Below are 22,495 nucleotides of genomic sequence, written 5' to 3'. Positions count from 1 at the left end.
TCAATCAAAGTGCATTCCATAGGATGGATTAAGTCTTGATAATTTCATATTTTCCCTGAAAAAATTCAATTTTTAATTTAATTGAGAAATAATTTTATAAGAAAATATGTATATTATAGTATATGTAATTATACGTCATATCCAAAAAGACCTGGGTCAAAACAGATTGGTGTTTCATTTTTTTCTTTGTGTTGTTAATGTTTTACACTACAGTCTAACGACACCTTTTACAAGTTTATATTCCGTGGGCCTCAACTGGTCTCACATTTAGCCACTAATGGGAAACTTTTCCTGTAGAAAAAAATTAATAGCCTTAAGGGAATGGATAAATGAATCGGGAATTATCGTCCTACCTTTCTGCTCCAACCGGGATAATGAAGACGGGTTATAGAAGAGATGGTGTTAAATTTACATGTGGGTTAGACGAGGGAAATAGTCAAATCTAAAAGAAATACTTTGTCAGTTATGTCATTCTGCCTTGTTTTTGTGTGTTTGTTGCTGTTTCTCCCGATTTTTTTGTTCTACCCGAATGACTAGACACCATCCATCGCTAATAAAAAGAAAATAATTATATAAACAGTTGTCTACTGTGTGCATGTATATTGTTACGATTTCAGTGCTAGAATTTGTTATATCACGTGTGATAGTGTGATATCCTACCCAAATAAAGATATAGTTATTCTGATAATGAATATTTGTCCAGTTTGAGATAAGTGGGCGTCTAGATAGTCGAGTATTCTACATTATAAAGTTATGCATTGCTTTTGGTGAAATGATATACGACATGTCGGCAATTGTTTTGGTATTTATTGTTGGCTATTTTACAGTAAATGCATTAGAAACAACAAATTTAAATGGGGAATGGCAAATAATTAACAGTAACAAAAGTAAGTTGTGCATCAAAATTAATATCGATTCAAAAGTATAAAACATGGTAATTACACTGACAATACACAGACAAGATAAAGGTAATTAAAGATTTCCAAATTTTGGCCGTTTCAAACACTATCTGAAATGAATTACTGTAAACTTTACATTAATTTCACCAGCCACGTTTGAAATTAATAGAGTTTTGCTAATCGAGGTTAATTTAGTTAGATCATACCTTAAGGCATAAAGTTCCTGTGAATTACTATTGCTAGGTCGATTTCCAGACCTCGGCACATTATTCTTCTCATAGTCCTGACGGGATGCTAGAATGGGGAGGGCACTAGTTTAAAATGAAATCTACACAGGATCACTCAGATAGATATTTTGATGAATACCTGTTGTTTGCAGCTAACACCCCTGGCATGTATCCATATCTGCGGTCATTATTTATAGTAATACGAAACTGACATTTGCCTTGAAAGATTGGTCTAAACTGGTTACATGTTCCTCCAGTTTTGTCGACCATGACGCCCATATACATGTATAGGTGGACTTACTTTAGTCTACTTCCATTGTTGTTCATCACTCCGGCATGGTATTTGATGCGTTAATTTCTAGACCGGTGGTAACATCTTGTGTAACCTTGTTAACAAGGTGGTAAAAGATCTTACCAGCTTTCATAGTGGTAACCTAACGACTGTTCGCCGATTATTCTTCCTACTTGGTCTGATCTTGTTTTACACTTCACAATCAAAATTTCTCATCTGAGTCTAAGCCATGACTTGCATCCACAACAGGTTCGATCCTCGCATGACTAGACTGGTTACTTGGTATAATAATAAAACACGAATCCATCTCCAATTTTCACTGTCTTTGAGGTCAGAAAGTTCCTCTGGTTTGGTTTGGATTTTACATCCTTATCACGTACGGTCTGGTTACAGGACAGATATCTGGAAGCCATTTTCCCAGCACCTCCTTTTTCAGATTTTCATTTCAGCATAATTTATGTAACACAATAAATGTTGTCGGGTCTGTTGGGATTCCTTGCCTACATATTGCCATGAGGTGAAACTTGGTATAGTAATGTCAACTACTTAAGACAGTTGACTTCACCTGTTTGTGGGTTCTGTCTGGATATAGATTTAAGCTAACTAGGTAGGCCTACCTGAACGCCATAGTCTAGTAAACCAAATTTGGTCAAAAATTTAGCAAAGACCATCGGCTCCGTCTTCCTCAGTTCCCATATTAGAGATCGAGATGGACAATCATTAAGACTATCATGTAGATCCGTAAAAGATAGCGTTGACATTTTAATTGCCAGCCTGAACAATCGCGTGGAACGTAGACTCTAGATTGCATTTACAACTTATATATGTAATCTCATAGCTGTATTTGTAGTTTCCTGGGCCCGATTCCTAGAAAATTCTTAAGCACGTTCTTGTGCTTAGATTTAAGTAGACTTTGCATTTAAGTAAACTTACCTTATTTTGTGTTCCCAGAAAATTCTTAAGAACGTTCTTGTGCTTAGATTTTAAGTAGACTTCATTGTAAGCACAAGAACGTTATTATGCGTTCCAAGAAAAACCTTAAGCACAACTTCGTTCTTAAACATAGTCAATCTAAGCACAAGTCCCAAGCAAGGTATACGGCTTGCTTACCAACCTTAAGTCTGTTTCTGCTTCAAAAAGATGGCTGACCGTTGAGTTATTCGACGGCATTTCCGACACCTTTTGATACCAAAGAGACAATTACAAGACAGAGAAAATCCTTCTCCAGAAGGAATTTCAAATTAAGAATGCTATAGAAAATTTCGCTTCTAGGCTTACCCTGAAACCATTTTATTTATTTGCCAATTAGTAAACAATAGGCTACAAACACACAGGCTACTTTAAGATCAGGCGCTCTCACAATTATTCAGTTAGTTTGTATGTGTTTGTATATGACGTCAATGAAGCAGACGACAAATTTAAGACGTAATTCGCATACCAAAGTTGTTTTTATGACGTTAAAGAGCACCGTAGTCTCGGTTTATGGTAAACTTTACCAGTCACAATGTGCTTAGACTTATACTTGACTTGTGCTTTCGTAAGAATGGTCTTGAGAATTTTCTAGGGACGGTATTTTTATAAGTTTCTTACGTAAGAAAAAGTGAAGCATGACTTTGTGCTTACTTTAAGAATTTTCTAGGAACCGGACCTGTATTACCGTTATATAAACAAGAGTTGTAGAGAAGTCAAGAGTGAAAACATAGGATTGTGACCCACAGCATTGACACACGATGGTGTCACATCCCTTTATTTGGTTTCGTGTTGAAGGATAGTCACAACGTAATACCGGGGTGTCACATTTGACTATGGTGTCACAATTATAATAGGGACTGGCTGGTTTCGACCATGTCATATATATATCTTCTGCAGTTAATGTCGAAAATGGACATAATTCTAATTTTGTAAATGCTTTACGGAATAAAGTCATTTAAGAGCAGACACCCTTTTTAGTTTGCAAGGGATTGAAAATCCCTAAGGTGCATCACCCTCAGCTTGATTTGGTCATGTAAAATATGATAACGTCTCTTTCTAGTAGTAGCAAATGGAACAGATTTGCTTTCATGTGAACAACAGGGTATCTTTGTCAAATTTTCTTTATCTTATCGAAGAAAATCTGTACGTGTAAATTTAACTTTATGTATTTATAGGTCAATGACAATTTTATTTAAATCAAGGTCAGCTATTGTAATCAAATCTTTACAGGATATGGTATGATTGTAATCTACACACACCATAGGTTCATTTACAGAAGGGTATATTGGTTTATCAGGACGTATGTTTATATTAAAGGAAGGGTTTCTGTTTTACTAAACCTGTCATATATAAAAACGAAAAGTCACATTGGTTCTATCTGATGAGTTATTTTGATGGATGAAAGGGTAATTGTGAAGTCAGTGGAAATCTAATACACTTTTTATATTTACGAATATCCATCAACACGTTCCACCCCTATGGATGCACTCGGGTTTGAATTTACAAATAAATTACAAAAACAGACTTTAGCTAAGCTATATGAAATACATTATTAAGTAAACACGGAATTCTGGTACAATTTATATTTTCTAATAAGGTTCAAAAACCAGTTGTACTCAAAATGACACTATATTTGATATTGCTAACTGTAGGCTTTCAATGGACAGGAGGTGTGGAATCAGAAGGTCACACGGTGCCTCGCAAACCTTGTCTATAACTATAGCCAATAAGTAGACCTACTTGCTTTTCAAGTAGTTGAGAATACAGATGTTAAAATGTGAGATATTTTTAATCTACACTTATAGGTTATAACCTTATTGGAACTGTACCTGGAGGTGTTTATACAGCTTTATATAGTAATAATATCATACAAGATCCATATTATAGAGATAATGATGGTAAATATAGATGGATTGGGCTTGATGATTGGACATACACCAGATCGTTTCAATGTGAGTAATGAACACAAAGACAACTATTGACAAAACAATTCAAGAATTTAATACCTATTGCTGCACGTGAAGAGAAAATTAATCAGGTGAAAACTAACATCATCCCTTTATTATAAAATTTACATCAACATTTAATGTTAGTCTTCAATGAAATACGGAACAAAATCATTTAATTAGAACTATCATAAATATCATTGCTTTGTTTCAGTAAACGCTGAGTCCATACAAAAGAACAATATAATATTAGTAGCAGAAGGTCTCGATACGTTTTCTACCCTCAGTATCAATGGAAAACAAATTGGTACATCCGAAAACATGTATGTTAGATATACATATGATATCAAAAACGTTGTCAAGGTAAATGCATGCCCTATTTCCATACGTTCCTTTTAAAAGCGTCCTTGTACTCGTTACTGTGTCATGATTTGTGTTAGGTTTAGCATATACTGTGCTTACCATTTTATTGATTAGCGGCTAACGTTTAGCATTTGTGCTGTCCTGCTGCCTTATGGCAGCGTACTTAAAAACTTCACAGGTTTACAAGATGTAATACTAATACACATTTTTTATAATAAACGTAGCGTTGGAATTTCATTCGGTAAGCTAGTTACGGATGCCATTTAACTACAATGCTTTAAATATATTTTAGCCTGGTAATAACACAATAACAGTTGCCTTCAGATCTGCTGTAAAAGAAGCAGAAAGGTTGGCCAATGAGTCGCCCTACTTCATTCCACCGAACTGTACAGTACCAGCCCAACATGGTGAATGTCATGTTCAATTTATACGTAAAGCTCAATGTTCCTTTAGTTGGAATTGGGGACCATCTTTTCCCGTGCAGGGTATATGGTAAGCTTAGAGTTCTCTTACTTTTATATAACATTAACCTTTACGTTAGTTGGATTTAAACAATGTGTTCGTCTCGAGTAACGCTCTTCTCTTTCTTTCCATAAAAATGTATATATTGAAACTCTTTAAAATTATTTAATAAAAGATCATTTTTAAGGCATGACATCTATATCCAGTCATTCGATACAACTGTTATAAGAGAATATTCAGCTTTAACAAAGAAAGGTATAGTTGCATTATTGAACTGAAACGTCATCATTTCTCCATTCTTTAACATGCGAGAAATCAACTTATATAAACGCTTCTTTTAATTTATTAATAATATATGGGTAAAGTTAAGAATATCGATGTACATGTAATTATAAACATGTTGATGTAATTTAGAACGTGGGTGTGATAATGTCAGTAAGAAAGAATACTCTGGTAGTGTTCATATTTCATATTATTTAATGAGCAATAAAACAAAATAGTCATGCTGTGTACAATATCTGACGGTTAGTAAAATGACAAGATCGTATATGGTCATTATGAATCTTATAAATTTAGACAGACCGAAGCCACGAAAGGCTAAAAAAAAGTAGATTTATAGTGTATGATTCAAAATGAACACGAGTACTATTCATTAACCAATTCATTAGCCTATAACTTGTATATTTTCTCTCTTACTTTTCAGCTGGTGATAATACATGGAGTGTAGATGTTGAAGTACATTTTGACGTAAGAACTGGAAGTACAACAGGAGAACTAGAAACACAACTTGTAGGAACACCTGTTTCTTTAAGACAAGTGATTACATTAAACTCTGCTAATAGCAGTGTTCGGTATACTCTGAATATACCAAAGGTAACTACTTTCTCTCATGCTTTAGGCGTTTCAACCACCTCATTAAGGCAGCAGCCTAGAATGCTTCTTACTATTATCTTTAGGGTCATAAAAGTCTATCATGCCTTGTCAGCGACGTTACTAACTTATTCTGAAACTTCTCTGGTTCTTGCATTCGTGACATACTCGTTTTTACTCACTGAACCTGATTGTGAAACGGATGCAATAACTCAACACACGTCACCATCACCAGCTCCATTACCCTTCTATGAGATTCCAGATCACTGCATCATCGACCCAAATCGTTCAAGAATAAACAAGACTAATTATCACACGGTAGGATTTCCGTTTAAACTTTATGATTATTCATATAAGGCATACCATGTTTCATTATAATCCTATAATCCTCTAATATTATCTGTTTTCAAATATTAAAACATGGTATTACATGCATTTTGTTTTGATTTGACAGGAAATGAATATCGCCATGTGGTGGCCAAATGGATATGGTAATCAATCTTTATATGAACTTACAGTCAAATTTACTAGTGATAAAAGCCAGGAATCAACAGCTAAAACTATTAAGATTGGATTTAGAACTGTTGAAATTGTCCAAGTTCCTGTGTCAAACAATCCGAAACATGGTATGGTATTTTTGGTTCCATTCTGTTTTAAAGTATTGAGGATCTCAATTTCATAATTTGCTTTAATTGATGGTATCTAGTTAGTGGTTTATGCTGTAAAACATGATAAATGACAGAAATGTTCAAACTCTGCCAAATCAAACATGAGAATTTAAGGTCAATTACGAGAAAGCTGTTTTAGTTGTATTTTTTTCCTGGGACTGTGGCAGTGTTGTGTTTAATATATGATTATATGATTATTTTGATTTTAGGACTGACTTTTTTCTACAAAATAAATGACGTGCCAGTATTCTTCAAGGGTACTAATTGGATTCCAGCAGATAGTTTTCTAGAGAGAGTGACATATGATAAAATAAGAATACTTTTAACATCAGCTGCTGAGGTCCACATTAATTCAATGAGAGTCTGGGGTGGAGGGGTAAAATCTATCTATTATTTTTAATTTTGATCTTCGTTTAGCTAAATAGATTTATATTGTGATGTAGTGATAAATAAAAATCCTATCGTATTCCTTTAAGTGCTAAAGTGTGCATGTTTTAAAGGTTGAGATACCACTGTTTGAATGAAAATTATATAACGAATGAAAATTATATAACGAGCTAAATGCGTGATTCATAGTGGTTATGTTGTGTATTCAAGTCATGGGTTCTACCAGTCTTGTCTTCCCAATCTCGTTAATTACACCCCACACCCTTCGTTTGTCTTCTGTGATCAAGTATTTGATGCAAAAGTATTTACCATATACGCAGTTAGTAGATGTTAAATCCCATATTTCTCTGGATGCATTGGTTTAGAATAAACCCGGTTAACAGAGGTGTATATATACAACGGTGTGGTTACAGAACTATTATGTAATAGTAACAGATTAGCACGAATGTTAGCCAACCAACTGCTCAGTTTTGCTATAATAAATGCTTAAATAAAATGGTTTAATGGAATTCTCAAAAGACTGGTGAATACTTACAGAATAAAAATGGCATCACTTTTATGATATTATTTTTTTTTTGTATCTAGATTTATGAAAGTGATTCTTTTTATGAATTAGCTGATGAATTGGGAATTATGATATGGTCAGATTTTATGTTTAGTGTAGCTTTATATCCTACAACTAAATCATTCCTTGATACTGTTACCATAGAAACACGACAACAGGTTAATATTACATTACTATGCCTATAACCTTATCTTTACTTGATACTGTTACCATAGAAACAAGACAACAGGTTGATATTAAATTACTATGCTTATAACATAACTCTTACTTGATACTGTTACCATAAACACAATACAACAGAATAATATTAAATTAATATACATATAACCTAATCTTTACTTGATACTGTTACCATAGAAAAAGACAACGGGTTAATTAATAAATTACTATGTCTGTAGCCCGATCTTTACTTGATATTGTTGCCATAGAAACAAGACAACAGCTGTTTATTTGATATTGTTACTATAGAAACCAGATATCAGATTAATATCAAATTACTATGCTTAGTCATTACTTGAAACTGTTATCATTGAAACTACCGCAATAGTTTATGTTCTTCTTATTAGTACTTTCTCCTTAAAACTATTTCAATAGAAACTAGATAACAGGTTGATATCAAACCACGATTTAAATCATTCTACTTAATCAGTTATTGACGTTGTTATGGATACTGTTACTATCGAAATCGGAGGTATAATTGGTATTCCTTAAAATCTCTGATCGTCATTGTGAACTACAATATTACAGAAGTTACATCTCTAAGGAGAATATAAATACAAAAATGGTTCCGTTCCTTTCGGTATTTGAAAAGATACTATGCATTGGAAATTTGACAAAATTCCTCTTCCTCTGCAGCAGATATAAACGGGGAATGGTCAAAGTAAATAAGCGCCACCTATAATATTCTCTAAACGTTTTGACATCTAGGCCCCTTTTTAATCCGATTGAATCCAAGATGTTGAGTACCTTTTGACGTAGATATAGTCGTGAAAAATTATATTTTGTCTGAAAAATGTAAATGACAAACAACGTGTTCGTACATTATTGGCCGATTTTGTATCCAGTTTTCAAATCAATGGTTGGTGAATGTTTACTTTCGTTTTAGGTTAGACGTATTAAGCATCACCCTTGCATTGCGGTTTGGGCTGGTAATAATGAAAATGAAGCTGGAATAACACAGGGATGGTATGATCAAATCTTTTTGCTAAGTCAATGTGTGTGTGTGTGTGTGTGTGTTCAGGGGGGGGGGGGCTGAATTAAGAAAAAGCGTGTCTACCACCAGCCCCAAAGAATTTTGTGAAATTGATTTGATTTGGTGTATTCTTATGAAATGGGACTTTTACACTTGTACTGAACTCAAAATGTGGATGGCCCTTCATACGTGGGTAGCCACTCGACATGTGTGCGTGTGGGTGGGGGCGGGGTTGATGTGTATAAATATTATAGTGATATCACACTGCGGTGGCGTAGGATAGTGTCACAAATGCCATATTGCTTAATGTATATTATTTGTACAATTCTGTTTATTTATTGTATGCTGCACATTGTATATTTAAGGTATTAAACTTATTCTTAGGTTTGGAGTGAAAGATGTTGATCCATATAAAGCAGATTATATAAAGTTATATATAAATACTATTGGATCTATTGTACAACAAGAAGATACCACTAGAGAATATTTATCATCAAGTCCTTCGGATGGGAAACTTACAAAACAATCTGGAGGCATTGCTCCAAATCCAACTCTTGAATATTTTGGTGACGGTAAGTTTGGTCTTGATACGACAATAAACAAAATGGTGTTGAACATCCTCGCAACAAAAACTAGACCATTTTGAGACTAACCTATGGTATATTTTATTTTCATGGTTTCTATCCTCCCCGTGGTTATAACGATAGAAAACTCAAACTGTTCCCTGAGAAGTAATAAATGTGTTCTTGAAAGAGTACGCATACTGTGCATCGTGTTCATTACCCATCGCTACACATTTACAGAGCACTGCTAGATGATGTGTTAGAATGTGTCGTACTCCACGGATCTGCATTATGACTTTTGGTGTTTATTACTTCCACTAAGCATCTCGGACATCTTCTAAACTTCAATTCCATTAATCATCATTTCTTGGAAGATTACCCGGAACTATTTGATTTATATATTCCTTTTTTATTGTTGCTAAAAAGAACTTTGGTTTACATTATTAAATGCAAACTTTGAGCATCACAAACGAAATGGGGCAGAAGTATTCGTTATTTCATTGCCGCAGCTGTATTTTGGTATTCCAGAGAATTTTAATTATCATCTCAAGTAATGCTACTTACACCGTGATAGACAAATGAAATGGAGTTTACATTCTGATATTTCTGCAATAACATGAAGGGACATTTTGCCCGGGTAGTGACGTTTTCAGATTTGGTTTCAATATTAAAGATGTAATACATTTTTATGTGGTCTATCTGTTTAATTTGTTTCCCAAATTACCCTAGATTATCTGAAAACGTGTCTCGAAATCTGTTTCCCTTTTTTTCGTTTCAGTACATTTCTACAGCAACTATGTAGATTTATGGGACTGGCGAAATGTTCCAATTCCTAGATTTGCATCTGAATATGGTTCTGAATCTTGGTGTAATTATGAAACACTTCAGCCTGTTTTTGCAGAAGAAGATTTAGATTATTGGTCTTATATCGCCAATTGGCGTAACCGGGACACAGCTGGTATATTAACATGTTGATTTCAATACTAACAGGCCTTTCCTGGGGGGCAACTTTTTTTTTTTATATATGTTTAGTATTTCTGTGGGTTCTTTTTAGTTTTTATCAAAAGTAACAGAGTATTGCCATAAGTGTAACTACTCCGCAAAAACATTTTAAGTTATAAAAAGTTAAAACCTTTCATTTGTTTTTCATGCTTTCTAATCTTTTCAATATTTGATATGCTAATATACTTTTTGACTCGGTTAAATATTATGTGACTACAATCTTTGGGATACTATAAAAATTAACGTTCTACGATGTTTTCCTACGATGCCAGACAGCTAGACCATTTCACAAACCAAGGTGTGTAACTCGGGTTCTACATTAATTCTGTCAACCCCAAGTGACGATACCAATGATACTTAGTAGCTAATAAAAACAATGAAGGCAGTCCAGGCCTTGATAATGACTAGAGAAGCCTAGTCGCAGTAATTGTATTCCATAGAATTATGACCTGTATACAGCCCAGGCCTGTAATACCTTATTTAGTGACATAGCTCCAAATTTAGCTTTATAAAAAGAAATTATTCGTTGGCTGTTTTGTTTCTGTTATAGGTAATTTCGTTATGATGACTGAGGCCATGACTCATATACAATTACCAAACTCACCTTATGTTAAAGAAAGATTCCAGGATTTAATATATGTCACACAGGTAAACGCAAACGTAAACAAGTTTTAGATTTACAAAGGTCTTAATTGTATTTAATTTAGCCTGCTACATAATTCATAGGTCGTAGTTTTGAACAAATGAACGATGGATTACGTTTTGTGAACATTTAGATACGTATAATATGTGTTGTTTTCTTTTATTTTATCTTAAAGATACACCAAGCAATGACCATGCGAGTTGAAACAGAACATTATAGAAGACATACTAACTGGCTTGGTGCAGATGGTCGTGGTTTAACTATGGGAGCGATGTTTTGGCAGATAAATGATATTTGGCAAGCTCCAACCTGGGCATCAATAGGTTGTCATTTTTCTACATCTGAATAAAAACGATAGGCGAAAAATGGAGTAGACCAGGGATCCGATCTGGGACAAATCCTCTTGGTAATATCCACCAACCATGTAAGGCATATATAGATCAAGAGAGAGAGGGCGTCCACTTAGCACAAACTAGGTCATTTCGGGACTAACACATGGTTTAATTTTATTTCAATAATTCGCTTGCCCTGTAGGGGTTTTAGCTGTGGGAGGAAACCGGGGGGACCCTGGGAAAACCCACGAGGTTGGACAGGCGACCCTACTCCTTGTCACGTACAAGTGGAAATTCGAAACCACGCCACTTGACTCAATGGCAGACCTTATGATTCCACGCGCACGAGTTAAACCACTAAACTACCCTACCCCCATAAGGCATATAACATATACCCTGATTGATACAAAAAAGAAATTAATAGTAACCTCATAGCAAAATATACGATGTGTCTTGAAAGGAGCAATAATAATTTTCTTCGCGACTTTATGTAAATTTCTCATTCAGATTATGACTTGAAATGGAAGATGATACATTACTATGCCAGACATTTCTTTGATCCAAATTTGATTTCACCGTACATCAATGGCACCAATCTAAATATATACATGGTTATAGATGAAATTCCAAATCATTTAGACCGACATCCTGATACTCATACTCTAGAATTTAGACCATTACAAGAACATCGGGAACTGAAAGAAATATATCCCAATGTTGATTCCGAAAAGGTGATGGCTATGGATAACACAGTTATTATGGAGATGTATACGTGGAATAATTTAATACCATTAAAAACATGGACAATTCCTTATCACGTACGCATATTTAACATAAAATATATATTTGTCAATGGTGTGGGTCCATACACAAAACTTATAACCGAAATGATTTTCAAAATGTGTTACAGGTTTAATATGACAGCCAATACTATATTTTATCATGCATACATTTTTTTAACATTATCGTTGTTCACGTTGCACATGGTAACCATGGTGGGAGCCGTGGCTTTCAACCTTTTTCAGTCTTGCTTTCCAACTATTTTCCCCACCTGCAGCCCACCATCACCATGTTCCACAATCAAATAACTAAAACGATCTCGAAAACCACGGGGTTAACGCTATATAAAAAATTTTGGTAACGTAAACTAGACTGTTGTTATCATTTTCTAGTTTTAAAGTTCTCGTGGTTGTCAGATTTATGTGCGAAATAACCCCATTTGTTTAGTTCATTGAATCGGGTAAAGGAAATGAAATGGGGTTTAACTACACTGGCATGAAGACGTGCATACGCCAAGCAGTTTGCTATGACGAAAATTTTGCGCGACGGCCTACTCTTATATTGAATTCTAACTGTCAAGGGTTATTTTACATCCATGCTAATGTGTACACAGTGCCTCGAATTTTCGTCCCATCCGAAAGCCTAGACAGTTTCCTTCCTACACCACTGACAATGAGAAACCACGTCGGAAATCCACGAGGAACTTTCTCGGCCAACACCGGGAGCGAACCCGAGACCTCTAGGCTAGCAAGCCAGCGTCTTATTCATTGAACCACCGTGGCTCCATCGGGTACGGGTGTTATAGATAGACATACATATGATAATTAATATTCTTTACAAATTTTCAATAATTCAGTTAACAATGTTTCATATTTCAGTTAAACAAAACGTCTGGTTTAATATTTCAAGAAAATTTAGATGATCTTTTATCTGAAGCTGGTTGTTTTGATCAGAAAAATTGTTTGTTTTATTTTTATCTCAACTCTAAATCTAATCCAACCAGTACATCATGGCTTCCATTAACATATTTTACTGATATACAGGATGTTATCAATGAAGCACAAATAACTGTAAGTAAAATAAAATATCTATTTTAAACGATCCCATAATTTGATTTGAACATTTGGTAGGGCATATGATTGAAAGTATCAATATTTTGTCAAGCATAAAGCATGTCATATAAACAATGTACAATAGGAAAAATAGCTAATCCATCAAAAATTAAATGAAAAATATGTTATGTGTGTACATGAATGGATTATTTTTTATCTAACCGCCGTGTGGCGGATTGCGGCGGAGGATGTCCCATCTGGGTTGTTGAGTATCAATGTGTGCAAACTGAAAGTATTTTTTGGATAGTTTATTTTTGTATATTTCAGATAAACCAAGTTACATCTCAGTCAGCCACTGAATTTAGTCTTGTTTTATCAACCAATAATATAGCACCGTTTGTATGGATAAATGCCTACAACATATCAGGAAGATTTTCAGATAATGGCTTTCTTATGAAAGATCCTTTACTTCAGTTGACGTTTACTTCTTGGCAACCAGTAGACCTAGATACATTCAAAAAATCTTTAACTGTTAAATCTTTAATGAATATGTATTATTAGATCGGACAATATGATTATCAATGCTAAATATCAAATGAAGGAAAATATCGAATAAATTATATTACAAAGGATTTCTCGAAAAGCTGATTAAAATGTTGGAATGTATGTGTGAGTGAAAGGAAAGTTGCGGTGTTTTTGGTATTAAAGGCCAGCTTGTTGTTGGTGTGTTAATGATTTATATTAAATCACTAGCAGGATACCCGGCTTCGCTCGGGGGTCATAACTCCGAAACCGGAAGTGGTAGACTAACGCCACCTGGCCTATGTTACTCCCCGGTCGGAGCTACCCCTATACCCCAAATTTCAGACTCGGGGCAGACCTAGTGTAGCCGCCAACTCCGCTTCGCTCGGGGGTCATAACTCCGAAACCGGAAGTGGTAGACTAACGCCACCTGGCCTATGTTACTCCCCGGTCCGAGCTACCCCTATACCTCAAATTTCAGACTCGAGGCAGACCTAGTGTAGTCGCCAACCCCGAACAGACAGACATACAGACAAACGACAGTCACAAATATATGTATAGATTATGGATATAACAGTGCATGAAATAATAAAACATGTTACATTGTAATTGATTTCAGCCTATTGTGATTTCACTCTGGAATAGTGTAGCTATAGTGTACCTTTCAAAGTGAGATCATGTTGTGTTCACTGTGTTAATTTAAACAGTGCATTAAAATAAACTAAAACAAATTTCATCTTTCCATGCTAATTTCTCACAAACTGATCAGCAGTAAATGTCGCTTGGTTGCCTTACCTTTGTGAAACGGTTTGAATTTCTCCTGAAATTAATTTGTTTTAATATTTTTCAGTTTCATTAGGTTTTTAGTTAATACTGTTGACCCAGTTCCCTAATACAATGGTGGGCTAGGCCCTATATCATGGACTTTTCCGACTTGTTTCCCATGTCAAGTCGCTGGCAAAAAGAGCAATTCGGGAAAAGACTACAAGAATGAACATGCCAACGGTTATGGATAGACACCATAATTATGACAATACCCCAATTACTGGTGTTAATAATAAACCCATTAGGTAAAATTACCCCAAGATTTCCTGTATACGATAATATTGGTGTGTTCAAAATACAGTCTTCTATACGATAATATTGGTGTCGCACTAATAAATACAAAATATTTATGACTTACATCGAAATATATTTGGGAATAGCGTTCCCCAAACATCTCTGACCGATAGGATCACGTTACGTTGGGCACGTCAAGTTCGCATTCGGTGAAATGTGTTATTTCGATCGAAACTGTCAAGGGCGTAAGGAAGGACATGCACCTATTTTAGCGAGAAGACTATTGTAGAACAAATACCAGTATATATGGACCGGGAGTCAAACTTTGCGTCACAGAAGAACGTTGCCACAAAAGAAGAACAAGATTAATAGCGTTTTGGGACCAGTTCCGGGCCAAAATGTTCAAATTCACGCCTAAATACACTTTCCCTATTTTCTAGTATAATATGGCGAAAGAGAGAGTGACGGGGTTTAACGTTCACTCGACACAAACTAGGTAATTTCGGGACTAACACATGGTTCAATTTTATTTCTATAATTCGCTTGCGCGTAGGGGTCTTTAGCAGTGGAAGGAAACCAACGGGCCCGGAGAAAACCCAGGAGGTTGGACAGGCGACCCTATTCCTTGTCACGTACAACTGCTGATTCGAAACCACGCCAGTTGACTCAATGACAGACCTTATGATACAGCACGCACGTGCTAACCATTCGGCCATCCAACCCCCTAGTTATATTATGGTATAAATTTAAGACTAAATATTAGTGCTCAATACTAATGATATGATCAATGCCGACACTGTGAACCAATAAATTCGGTGTCGTTTGGGTGCACGATCATAATAATTAAGTGTGGCTAAAATCACAGATATGTAAAATTACAATATTTTGAGTTTAATATATACTATTCAAAAAAAGTAGGGGATATTTGATTTTTAAGTGTTATTAAAGTCACCTAATGAAACTGACGAAGAAACAAATGACAAAATGAAATGAAGTTCACATTCATCGATTTATTCCAAATGATCGTTAGACTAAGTAAGGCACAGACTGACCATTATAAGGGTAAAATGATACCCGGGGTCAAACAGCAAAGTTACCACAGCATCACAACCAAGTCAGTAACGGGTAAATCCTCCTCTGTTTGCCAAACAAGCATTGGTCCGACGTGGCATACTCCTAATGAGACGTCTAAGGTCATTTTGGTCCAGATTGTCCCATTCCTGTTGCAACGCAGCAGCAAGTTCTTGGACATTGGCAGGACGTTGTTGACGTTGACGTAACCTCTGTCCAAGCATGTCCCAGACATGCTCGATGGGGGAGAGGTCGGGACTCAGTGCTGGCCAAGGTAATGTGGTGATGTTCTGTTGTTGGAGGTAACCTGTAACGATCCTGGCCCTATGACATCTTGCGTTGTCATCCTGGAAGATGAAACGGCGACCATGACGTCGTGCGAACGGCACAACATGGACTGCCAAGATGTTGTCCCGGTAGTACTGGCCTGTAACACGCCCTGCAACAACATGTAAAGCCGTTCTTCCAGCAACAGTGATGCCTCCCCACACCATAACAGAACCACCCCAAAATCGCTCAAGTCTGATGACGTTAACGTCTTGGAAGCGCTCGTTTCGACGACGCCACACCCTCCTACTTTTGTCCAAAAAATCAACAGTGAACCTTGACTCATCTGAAAACATCACATTGCTCCAGCGTCGATTATCCCAGTGTTGACGATCCCTACACCAACGACGTCTTGCCCGAATGTGATGATCTCTCAAACAAGGGATCACGCGAGGACGTCGGGCGCGAAGGTGACCCCTATGCAGTCGATTCCGAATCGTCTGGCCACTCACTCTCACACCAGTGTCTGTTTGAAGACGAGCGCTGATCTGATTTGCTGTGATGACACGATTTCTCAAGGCCAAGGTACGGATAAATCGATCCTGGGCTTGAGTTGTCGCCCTTGGTCGACCTGAGCGTGGTCTGTCCTGTACAGATTGTGTATCACGGTATCTGGACCATAGCCTGCTTATGACAGACTGAGAAACATTCATCGTCCGCGCCACAACCGCCTGTGTTGTGCCGATCTGTAGCATGCCAAGGGCACGTAACCTTTCATTTTGGGTAAGTCGACGCATATCAAAATTTGTTTTCTGGTCACTAAAACAATTAAACTGATGTTTCCACCCTGGAATTCAATGCCACAATGACTGTAACATTCAAAGTCAGAGTCGTGCAAATCTTGGGTTGGACATCCATGATGATCCCAAGCACCACCTGCATTCCATGCGGTAGCTATTGGTGCGTTTGGGCGTCACATGTAACTGGAAATGTTTCTTCTGTTAGTTTCTATAGTGACTTTTTTCGTAGTCATTTGCATATTTTAGTATTATGCCCCCAAAATCAAATATCCCCTACTTTTTTTGAATAGTATAGTCTGAAATACAGAATAACGGAAAAAGACATCACATCATTTAAAATAATTTATATTGCATATTCACATTGTACATAGGGGGAATAGTTTTTGTAAATACTTACAAATGAATAAATTTATTATAGATTTCACAAAAAAAACCCATAAAAACATTGGAAATTATATCAGCACTTTTTTTTTTTTAGCAATATCACATAAATTAAAAAGATACGGAGAAACAAAAACGATAGTATATACACAATTATTGATAAAACGAATATCATTCTATTTAGCACTTTTCATTTACCGGTAGTTCAAACAATGTCCTAACAATATTTATTTCAATAGCCCAAGATTTCTACTCAACTACGATTTCATATTTCGGCTCTTAACATATTATATCGCAATTGCAATTATTTCAGGATAAGTTTATAAAGTATACAAATCAGTATTAAAGCTGTGCTGCTGCTTGGGCTACATATTCTGTTCCAAATAATCCACGACACAGTAGGGTAAATTCTTTTACTATGTCTCTGATTTTACGTTTATTCACACGCTCACGCAGTATATTTTTTACAAATTGTTCTTTATCTTGTTTCGACGCTTGAGCAGATGGATAGCCTTCACGTTCCATCATGGCTGGTAGCCACTGAGACAGATATTCAAAATGGTGTTTGTTCAAGTAAAGTATAATGTCCGCTATATGCTCAATAACACCCCTAGGGGAGTTGCCCCCAATAGCTTGCAAAACCCTGTCCACCAAATGAAGGCCATTATCAACAATAACTTGTTTCATTGCTTGTGTCTCAAGACCAGCTTGAAGAAATTCACATAAGAATGAACAAGCAGACCTAACAGTGTGATGTTCGGGGAGTGTCATTGCCATTAATCCAGCTTGAAACAGTTCATTTAAATTAAAACCTTCTTCTAATAACATGTGTTTAACCTTCTTTAAAACCTGAGCTAGTAATGTCATAAAGCTTTCAATTATATCAGTATTTTCTCGTGGTGCTGTTTGGCACAGTTTTACAGTTTTAACACAAATTGTTGACAGCAGCACCTTGATAAGATGTGCTTGACTTTGGTCAGCAGCAAACATAAGGATCATTTGTCTGCCCAAGTCTAGTACAGGACTTTGAGGAACTATTTCATACATCTGACAAGTCATCTGTATCACATCTGGAGCTAGTGGTAGAAAATCATCCATCAATGTCCTTAAAGCCCTCTTAAAGAGAGCACACACCGATTCTATAATAGTAGTTTCCGCCACCCATTTAGTTACAACAGCATGTAAAATCGGAGTTATTTTTTGAAGTACTACAAATACTGGTTTGGGACCATCATTGGAGGGTTTGACTGGGCTGGATTCTACACCTTCATCTTCAGCTGGTTCTCTTTCAGTATCTAAGGAGGCAAACAACCAACTTATTAGGTCAATTTTCAACTGTAAAGCGGGTTTTATAGCTGCTGATGGTTCCTCTGTTGCTAGCTGTTGTAACTGCTGGATATGAGAAGATAAAATACGATCTAAATACTGCATGATTTCATTGAATGGTAGAACTGTTAAAACCTGACCCACGCATGACATCAACCTCAAATTATCTCTTCCCTTTAAAGCATTGGACTCCAGTACACTCTGACTTGCACTAAGTATTTGATAAGCAAAAGGTTGCATATGATCCAAGTTCTCCCTTGAAACATCTTTCAGTGCCATTGTTGCTGCTGTTGCTACTTCACTGTTACCAAGTCCTTGTAAAAGTAAAGGAATCACACAACACAGACTCTCAGGGTGATAGTTCATCCACTCACCAAAACAACCAATCATATATAAGGCTGTCGAGATAAGTTTGTTATTAATAAAAGGAATTCTTGGAAGTAATTTAAGCAAACTTGGAAGATGTTGTCCTTCTTCTAGTGCTACACTTTCCGCAACAGATCCAAAAAGAAAGAATATGGCTTCAATCATTTGCCAATTGTTTTGAGCTCCAGAACTTTCAACAATTCTATTCAGAACACCACACAAATATCCTAACAATGGTTCTCGTAAAATATTGAAGGCATACATCATGGTATCACCAACATCTTGACGGTAACATCGGAATTGTTCCTGCTCATCAGCTGTCCATGACTCATATTCACTATCTTCTGGGTACTGTACTTTTACCAGCAACACTTCCATTAGTGAAAAATACACTGGTTGAAAGATCATCATAAGCTGGTTAGATCTGGGCGCGTCATTAGCTACCAGTTCATCCTGCAAAATGTACCAGAAGGTGAATGTTTGATCACTACATCCTTCATCTACCGGAAAATGACCTGGAAGTGAAGAACATCCCAAAACCATCTTCACTAGATGCATTGCATTATTTCTATGAGCTTCATCATCACTAAGCGCTGATTCTGTGATTAGTTTCGTGTGATTTTCAGCTATGGTTACAATTATGCGACACAATCCATGACTTTTCTCAATGTCCAGATCATCAATTGCTTTTTGAAACATTTCTTGGAGAAGGTGAAGTTGTGGTAATAGCTTTTGGATGGTGTAAGGGAATCGATGGGAGTCTGGATGGGAAAATACACTTACTAAAGTGTCTACAGCTGTCTCAAATAAATCAGGATTATGCAGAGCTTGAAACACATGATGAATTATTTCTTCTCCATCATTCATTGGAATACCAAATTCAACCCAGCTGGAAAATGTTCGGAGGGATTGGTTATAAATATCACTAGGAGTGGACGGAGACAATAGTCCACGTATTATGGGGAGAATTAAACCTAATCCTTTCTGTAATTCAATTCGCAAAGTAACCCTTCTTTTGTGTGTAAGATTGGTACTAAAAAATTCTTCTGGTATTAATTTCAATATCTCTAGAAGTATTTTACATCTTTGAACCATGTTATTATTCTGAATATTTTCTTGCTGAAATGTTGTTATTAAATTTTGAATTGGATCAGGCCAATGTTCAGGTGCCGAGCGCAAAAGAAAGGATGATAGTGCAACGCATAATCTTGTAAACACCATTTTGGGACCAGATGAAAACTGCAGAATCTTTTCCAAAAGTTTAGCTCTAAGAGAATCATATTGTTCAACTGGAACTTCATGCCAATATCTAGATATCTTAGCATGGAGTGTGCTGGCTCCAAAAAACTGCACCTCACCGCTTTTCTGCTCAGAAAGCAACTCGATACAAAAGGACCATGCCTCAGGACTAACTTGAGCAGCAGTCAACCATTTATGTACCTCTTGCTGAATATTCGTATTGTAATAAAACTGCAACACAGCTTGTTCAACATTTTCAGTGGTGAACTGTGACGCCATTATTTACAATATAAGAACAATTGAATACGACAGTCAATTTTATACTACCAGTATAACCAATTAATTGTCCAATCTGTTGAACTGGGTGTAATTCAAGGCCTTCATTCAGTAACACAGGGAATTATATTTTCTATGACTGTACCGTACCAAACACTTGTCTACACACTCTAACTCTAATTTATGTCTAAAAATGTCTAATCAACATGCAGTATTAAGCCGATGCTTTATCGTTGTAGTGTTATTGTTGTAGATATCAATAAACAAACCAATAGGATTTGGAATCTGAAATCCAAGTTAAAAGGTTTTTCGTTTACGCCACTACCATTGAAAAATAATACCGGAATATTATGATTGGCACCGTTTTCGATCTCGAAACTGACGACTCAATTGTTCGTTTGGTTGAAATCAGCGTCACTTTCAAACCAGCAAATGAACGCTGTCCAGTTGTGTCAATGCTGTATTCAGGTACAAACACCCGGGATGATAAATTTAGAACTGTGAGTATAAATAACACTGAGTTCATCTCACATATGATGTAAACAAGATGATAAAATTGTGACTATGGTCGCCGCCATATTGGTTGTATTACTAATGGGAGGCAACTCTGGATGAAACCAAATTTTCAAGGTAAAACTCTCCAAAAACAATAAAATCTGTGATAGTTATATAATACGCGTTAGTTCTACATGTATGTTGATTAATATCTAATTTTAATCTCAGCCGTTTTCACCTAGGAGATTAACTGAGTTAACCATAACAATATGGACGTCTTTATTGGAGTTATTTCCCTTGGATCATTTTAAGGAGAGCGGTTCACTAATCCGCCGCTATAAGAAATACCATAAATATGTGTATCAATAACCCAACCCTAATAATAGATATCGGTGGACTAATGAACCCTAATCCTAACAATAGATATCCTAACAATGGACTACTTAACCCGCGGACGAGTGAGCATTCCCCATTTTAAGAACTAACAAATTATATTAACTTCATACTTTTCTGCACCAGTTTCCGAAGAAAGATCGGACAACATTGTTTTTATGCTCAATAAGAATTAGCCTACCAAACAGCTCCGTGTGAGGGTTGTGCCTGATAAACCCTGGAGTTGTGCCAGATCATGTCAGTGACAGCTTGGTGCCTTATTTCCAGGCTTTTGAGTTCACACTTTCACTTTGTCATTGTGTAGGTTGCTAGCAGCTGGGGCAAGACAAGTGTTGTCTCTCCTAATCCGTGGACCGCTATCACAATCACAAAAAAAAAAAAAAAATGTTAAATGGTAATGTTTATTTCCCCCCCTTGGGAAACATTGTAAAAAATATTCGAACATTGCCAGAGCACCCTCCCTGGACTCCCGTCTGCACTCTCTGCCACTGAACTGTACGAATAGACCATGGACCTTATAATTGTATTATAAGGTCCATGAATAGACTTTCTACCCTGACTATTCGGTCCAGTTTTCACAAAATTTGAACTCAACCGACATTGCGGTGTAACAGTGATATTTTTGAACATTTTATTTTTTAAGTCGGATAATTGTGACCTCTAGAGGGACCACAAGCTAAAAACACGATTTTTCATACAATCAGAGACCATAATTCAGGAAGTTACTATCTGATATGTGCAAATATCGAATGGAACCAAGATCTTTGGGTTATAAACATGCATTTCAAGTTTCATCAAAATCAGATGAAAATTGTGACCTCTATAGTGTCCACAAGCTAAAAATGTGATTCTTCAAACAATCCATGAAGTTATGGTCCAATACATGCTTCTATCAAAAGGATCTGAGGTGGGAGGTAGACCAATATTTCAAGTTTCGTCGAAATTGGATACAATTGTGATCTGTAGAGTGTCCACAAACAAACTGTGGACATGTGGACAGACGGACTGGACAGGCACGGCGGCATAATACGTCCACATGAAAAAGTGGGCGTATAAAATTTATTTTGTTGTTTGTGCATCAGCCA

The 22,495-nt window shown here is 36.3% G+C and overlaps 2 protein-coding genes across 6 annotated transcripts; one reads left to right on the top strand and one right to left on the bottom strand.

The window, feature by feature from the left end:
- The first annotated feature begins 2,922 nt into the window (after positions 1 to 2,922).
- On the top strand, positions 2,923 to 14,407 carry LOC126820744 (beta-mannosidase). 5 transcript variants are annotated; one of them, XM_050548847.2, is made up of 16 exons: positions 2,923 to 4,342; positions 4,551 to 4,699; positions 4,992 to 5,191; positions 5,349 to 5,416; positions 5,865 to 6,034; positions 6,486 to 6,657; positions 6,909 to 7,075; positions 7,672 to 7,809; positions 8,757 to 8,836; positions 9,228 to 9,415; positions 10,185 to 10,364; positions 10,959 to 11,056; positions 11,227 to 11,374; positions 11,891 to 12,201; positions 13,042 to 13,233; positions 13,543 to 14,407. In XM_050548847.2, exons 2-16 carry the CDS (start codon positions 4,658 to 4,660, stop codon positions 13,774 to 13,776), a joined length of 2,388 nt encoding a protein of 795 aa, XP_050404804.2. In that variant the 5' UTR covers positions 2,923 to 4,342; positions 4,551 to 4,657; the 3' UTR covers positions 13,777 to 14,407. The 5 variants fall into 5 exon arrangements, 4 of the variants coding, with proteins under 4 accessions (XP_050404804.2, XP_050404807.1, XP_050404805.2 ...); XR_007680120.2 differs by lacking the exons at positions 13,042 to 13,233; positions 13,543 to 14,407 and having other exon boundaries at positions 11,227 to 11,457; positions 11,891 to 12,011; XM_050548850.2 differs by lacking the exons at positions 11,891 to 12,201; positions 13,042 to 13,233; positions 13,543 to 14,407 and having other exon boundaries at positions 11,227 to 11,880.
- Positions 14,408 to 17,263: 2,856 nt separating this feature from the next.
- On the bottom strand, positions 17,264 to 21,099 carry LOC126821383 (importin-13). Its single transcript, XM_050549794.2, has one exon. The coding sequence runs from the start codon at positions 20,523 to 20,525 to the stop codon at positions 17,658 to 17,660; it is 2,868 nt and encodes a 955-aa protein (XP_050405751.1). The 5' UTR covers positions 20,526 to 21,099; the 3' UTR covers positions 17,264 to 17,657.
- Between the last annotated feature and the right edge of the window lie 1,396 nt (positions 21,100 to 22,495).

The sequence above is a fragment of the Patella vulgata genome, chromosome 5, assembly GCF_932274485.2.
Source record: "Patella vulgata chromosome 5, xgPatVulg1.2, whole genome shotgun sequence".
Lineage (NCBI taxonomy): Eukaryota > Metazoa > Mollusca > Gastropoda > Patellidae > Patella > Patella vulgata.
The sequence above is the reverse complement of the archived record's forward strand: the minus strand, read 5'-3'. Positions and strand labels throughout refer to the sequence as shown.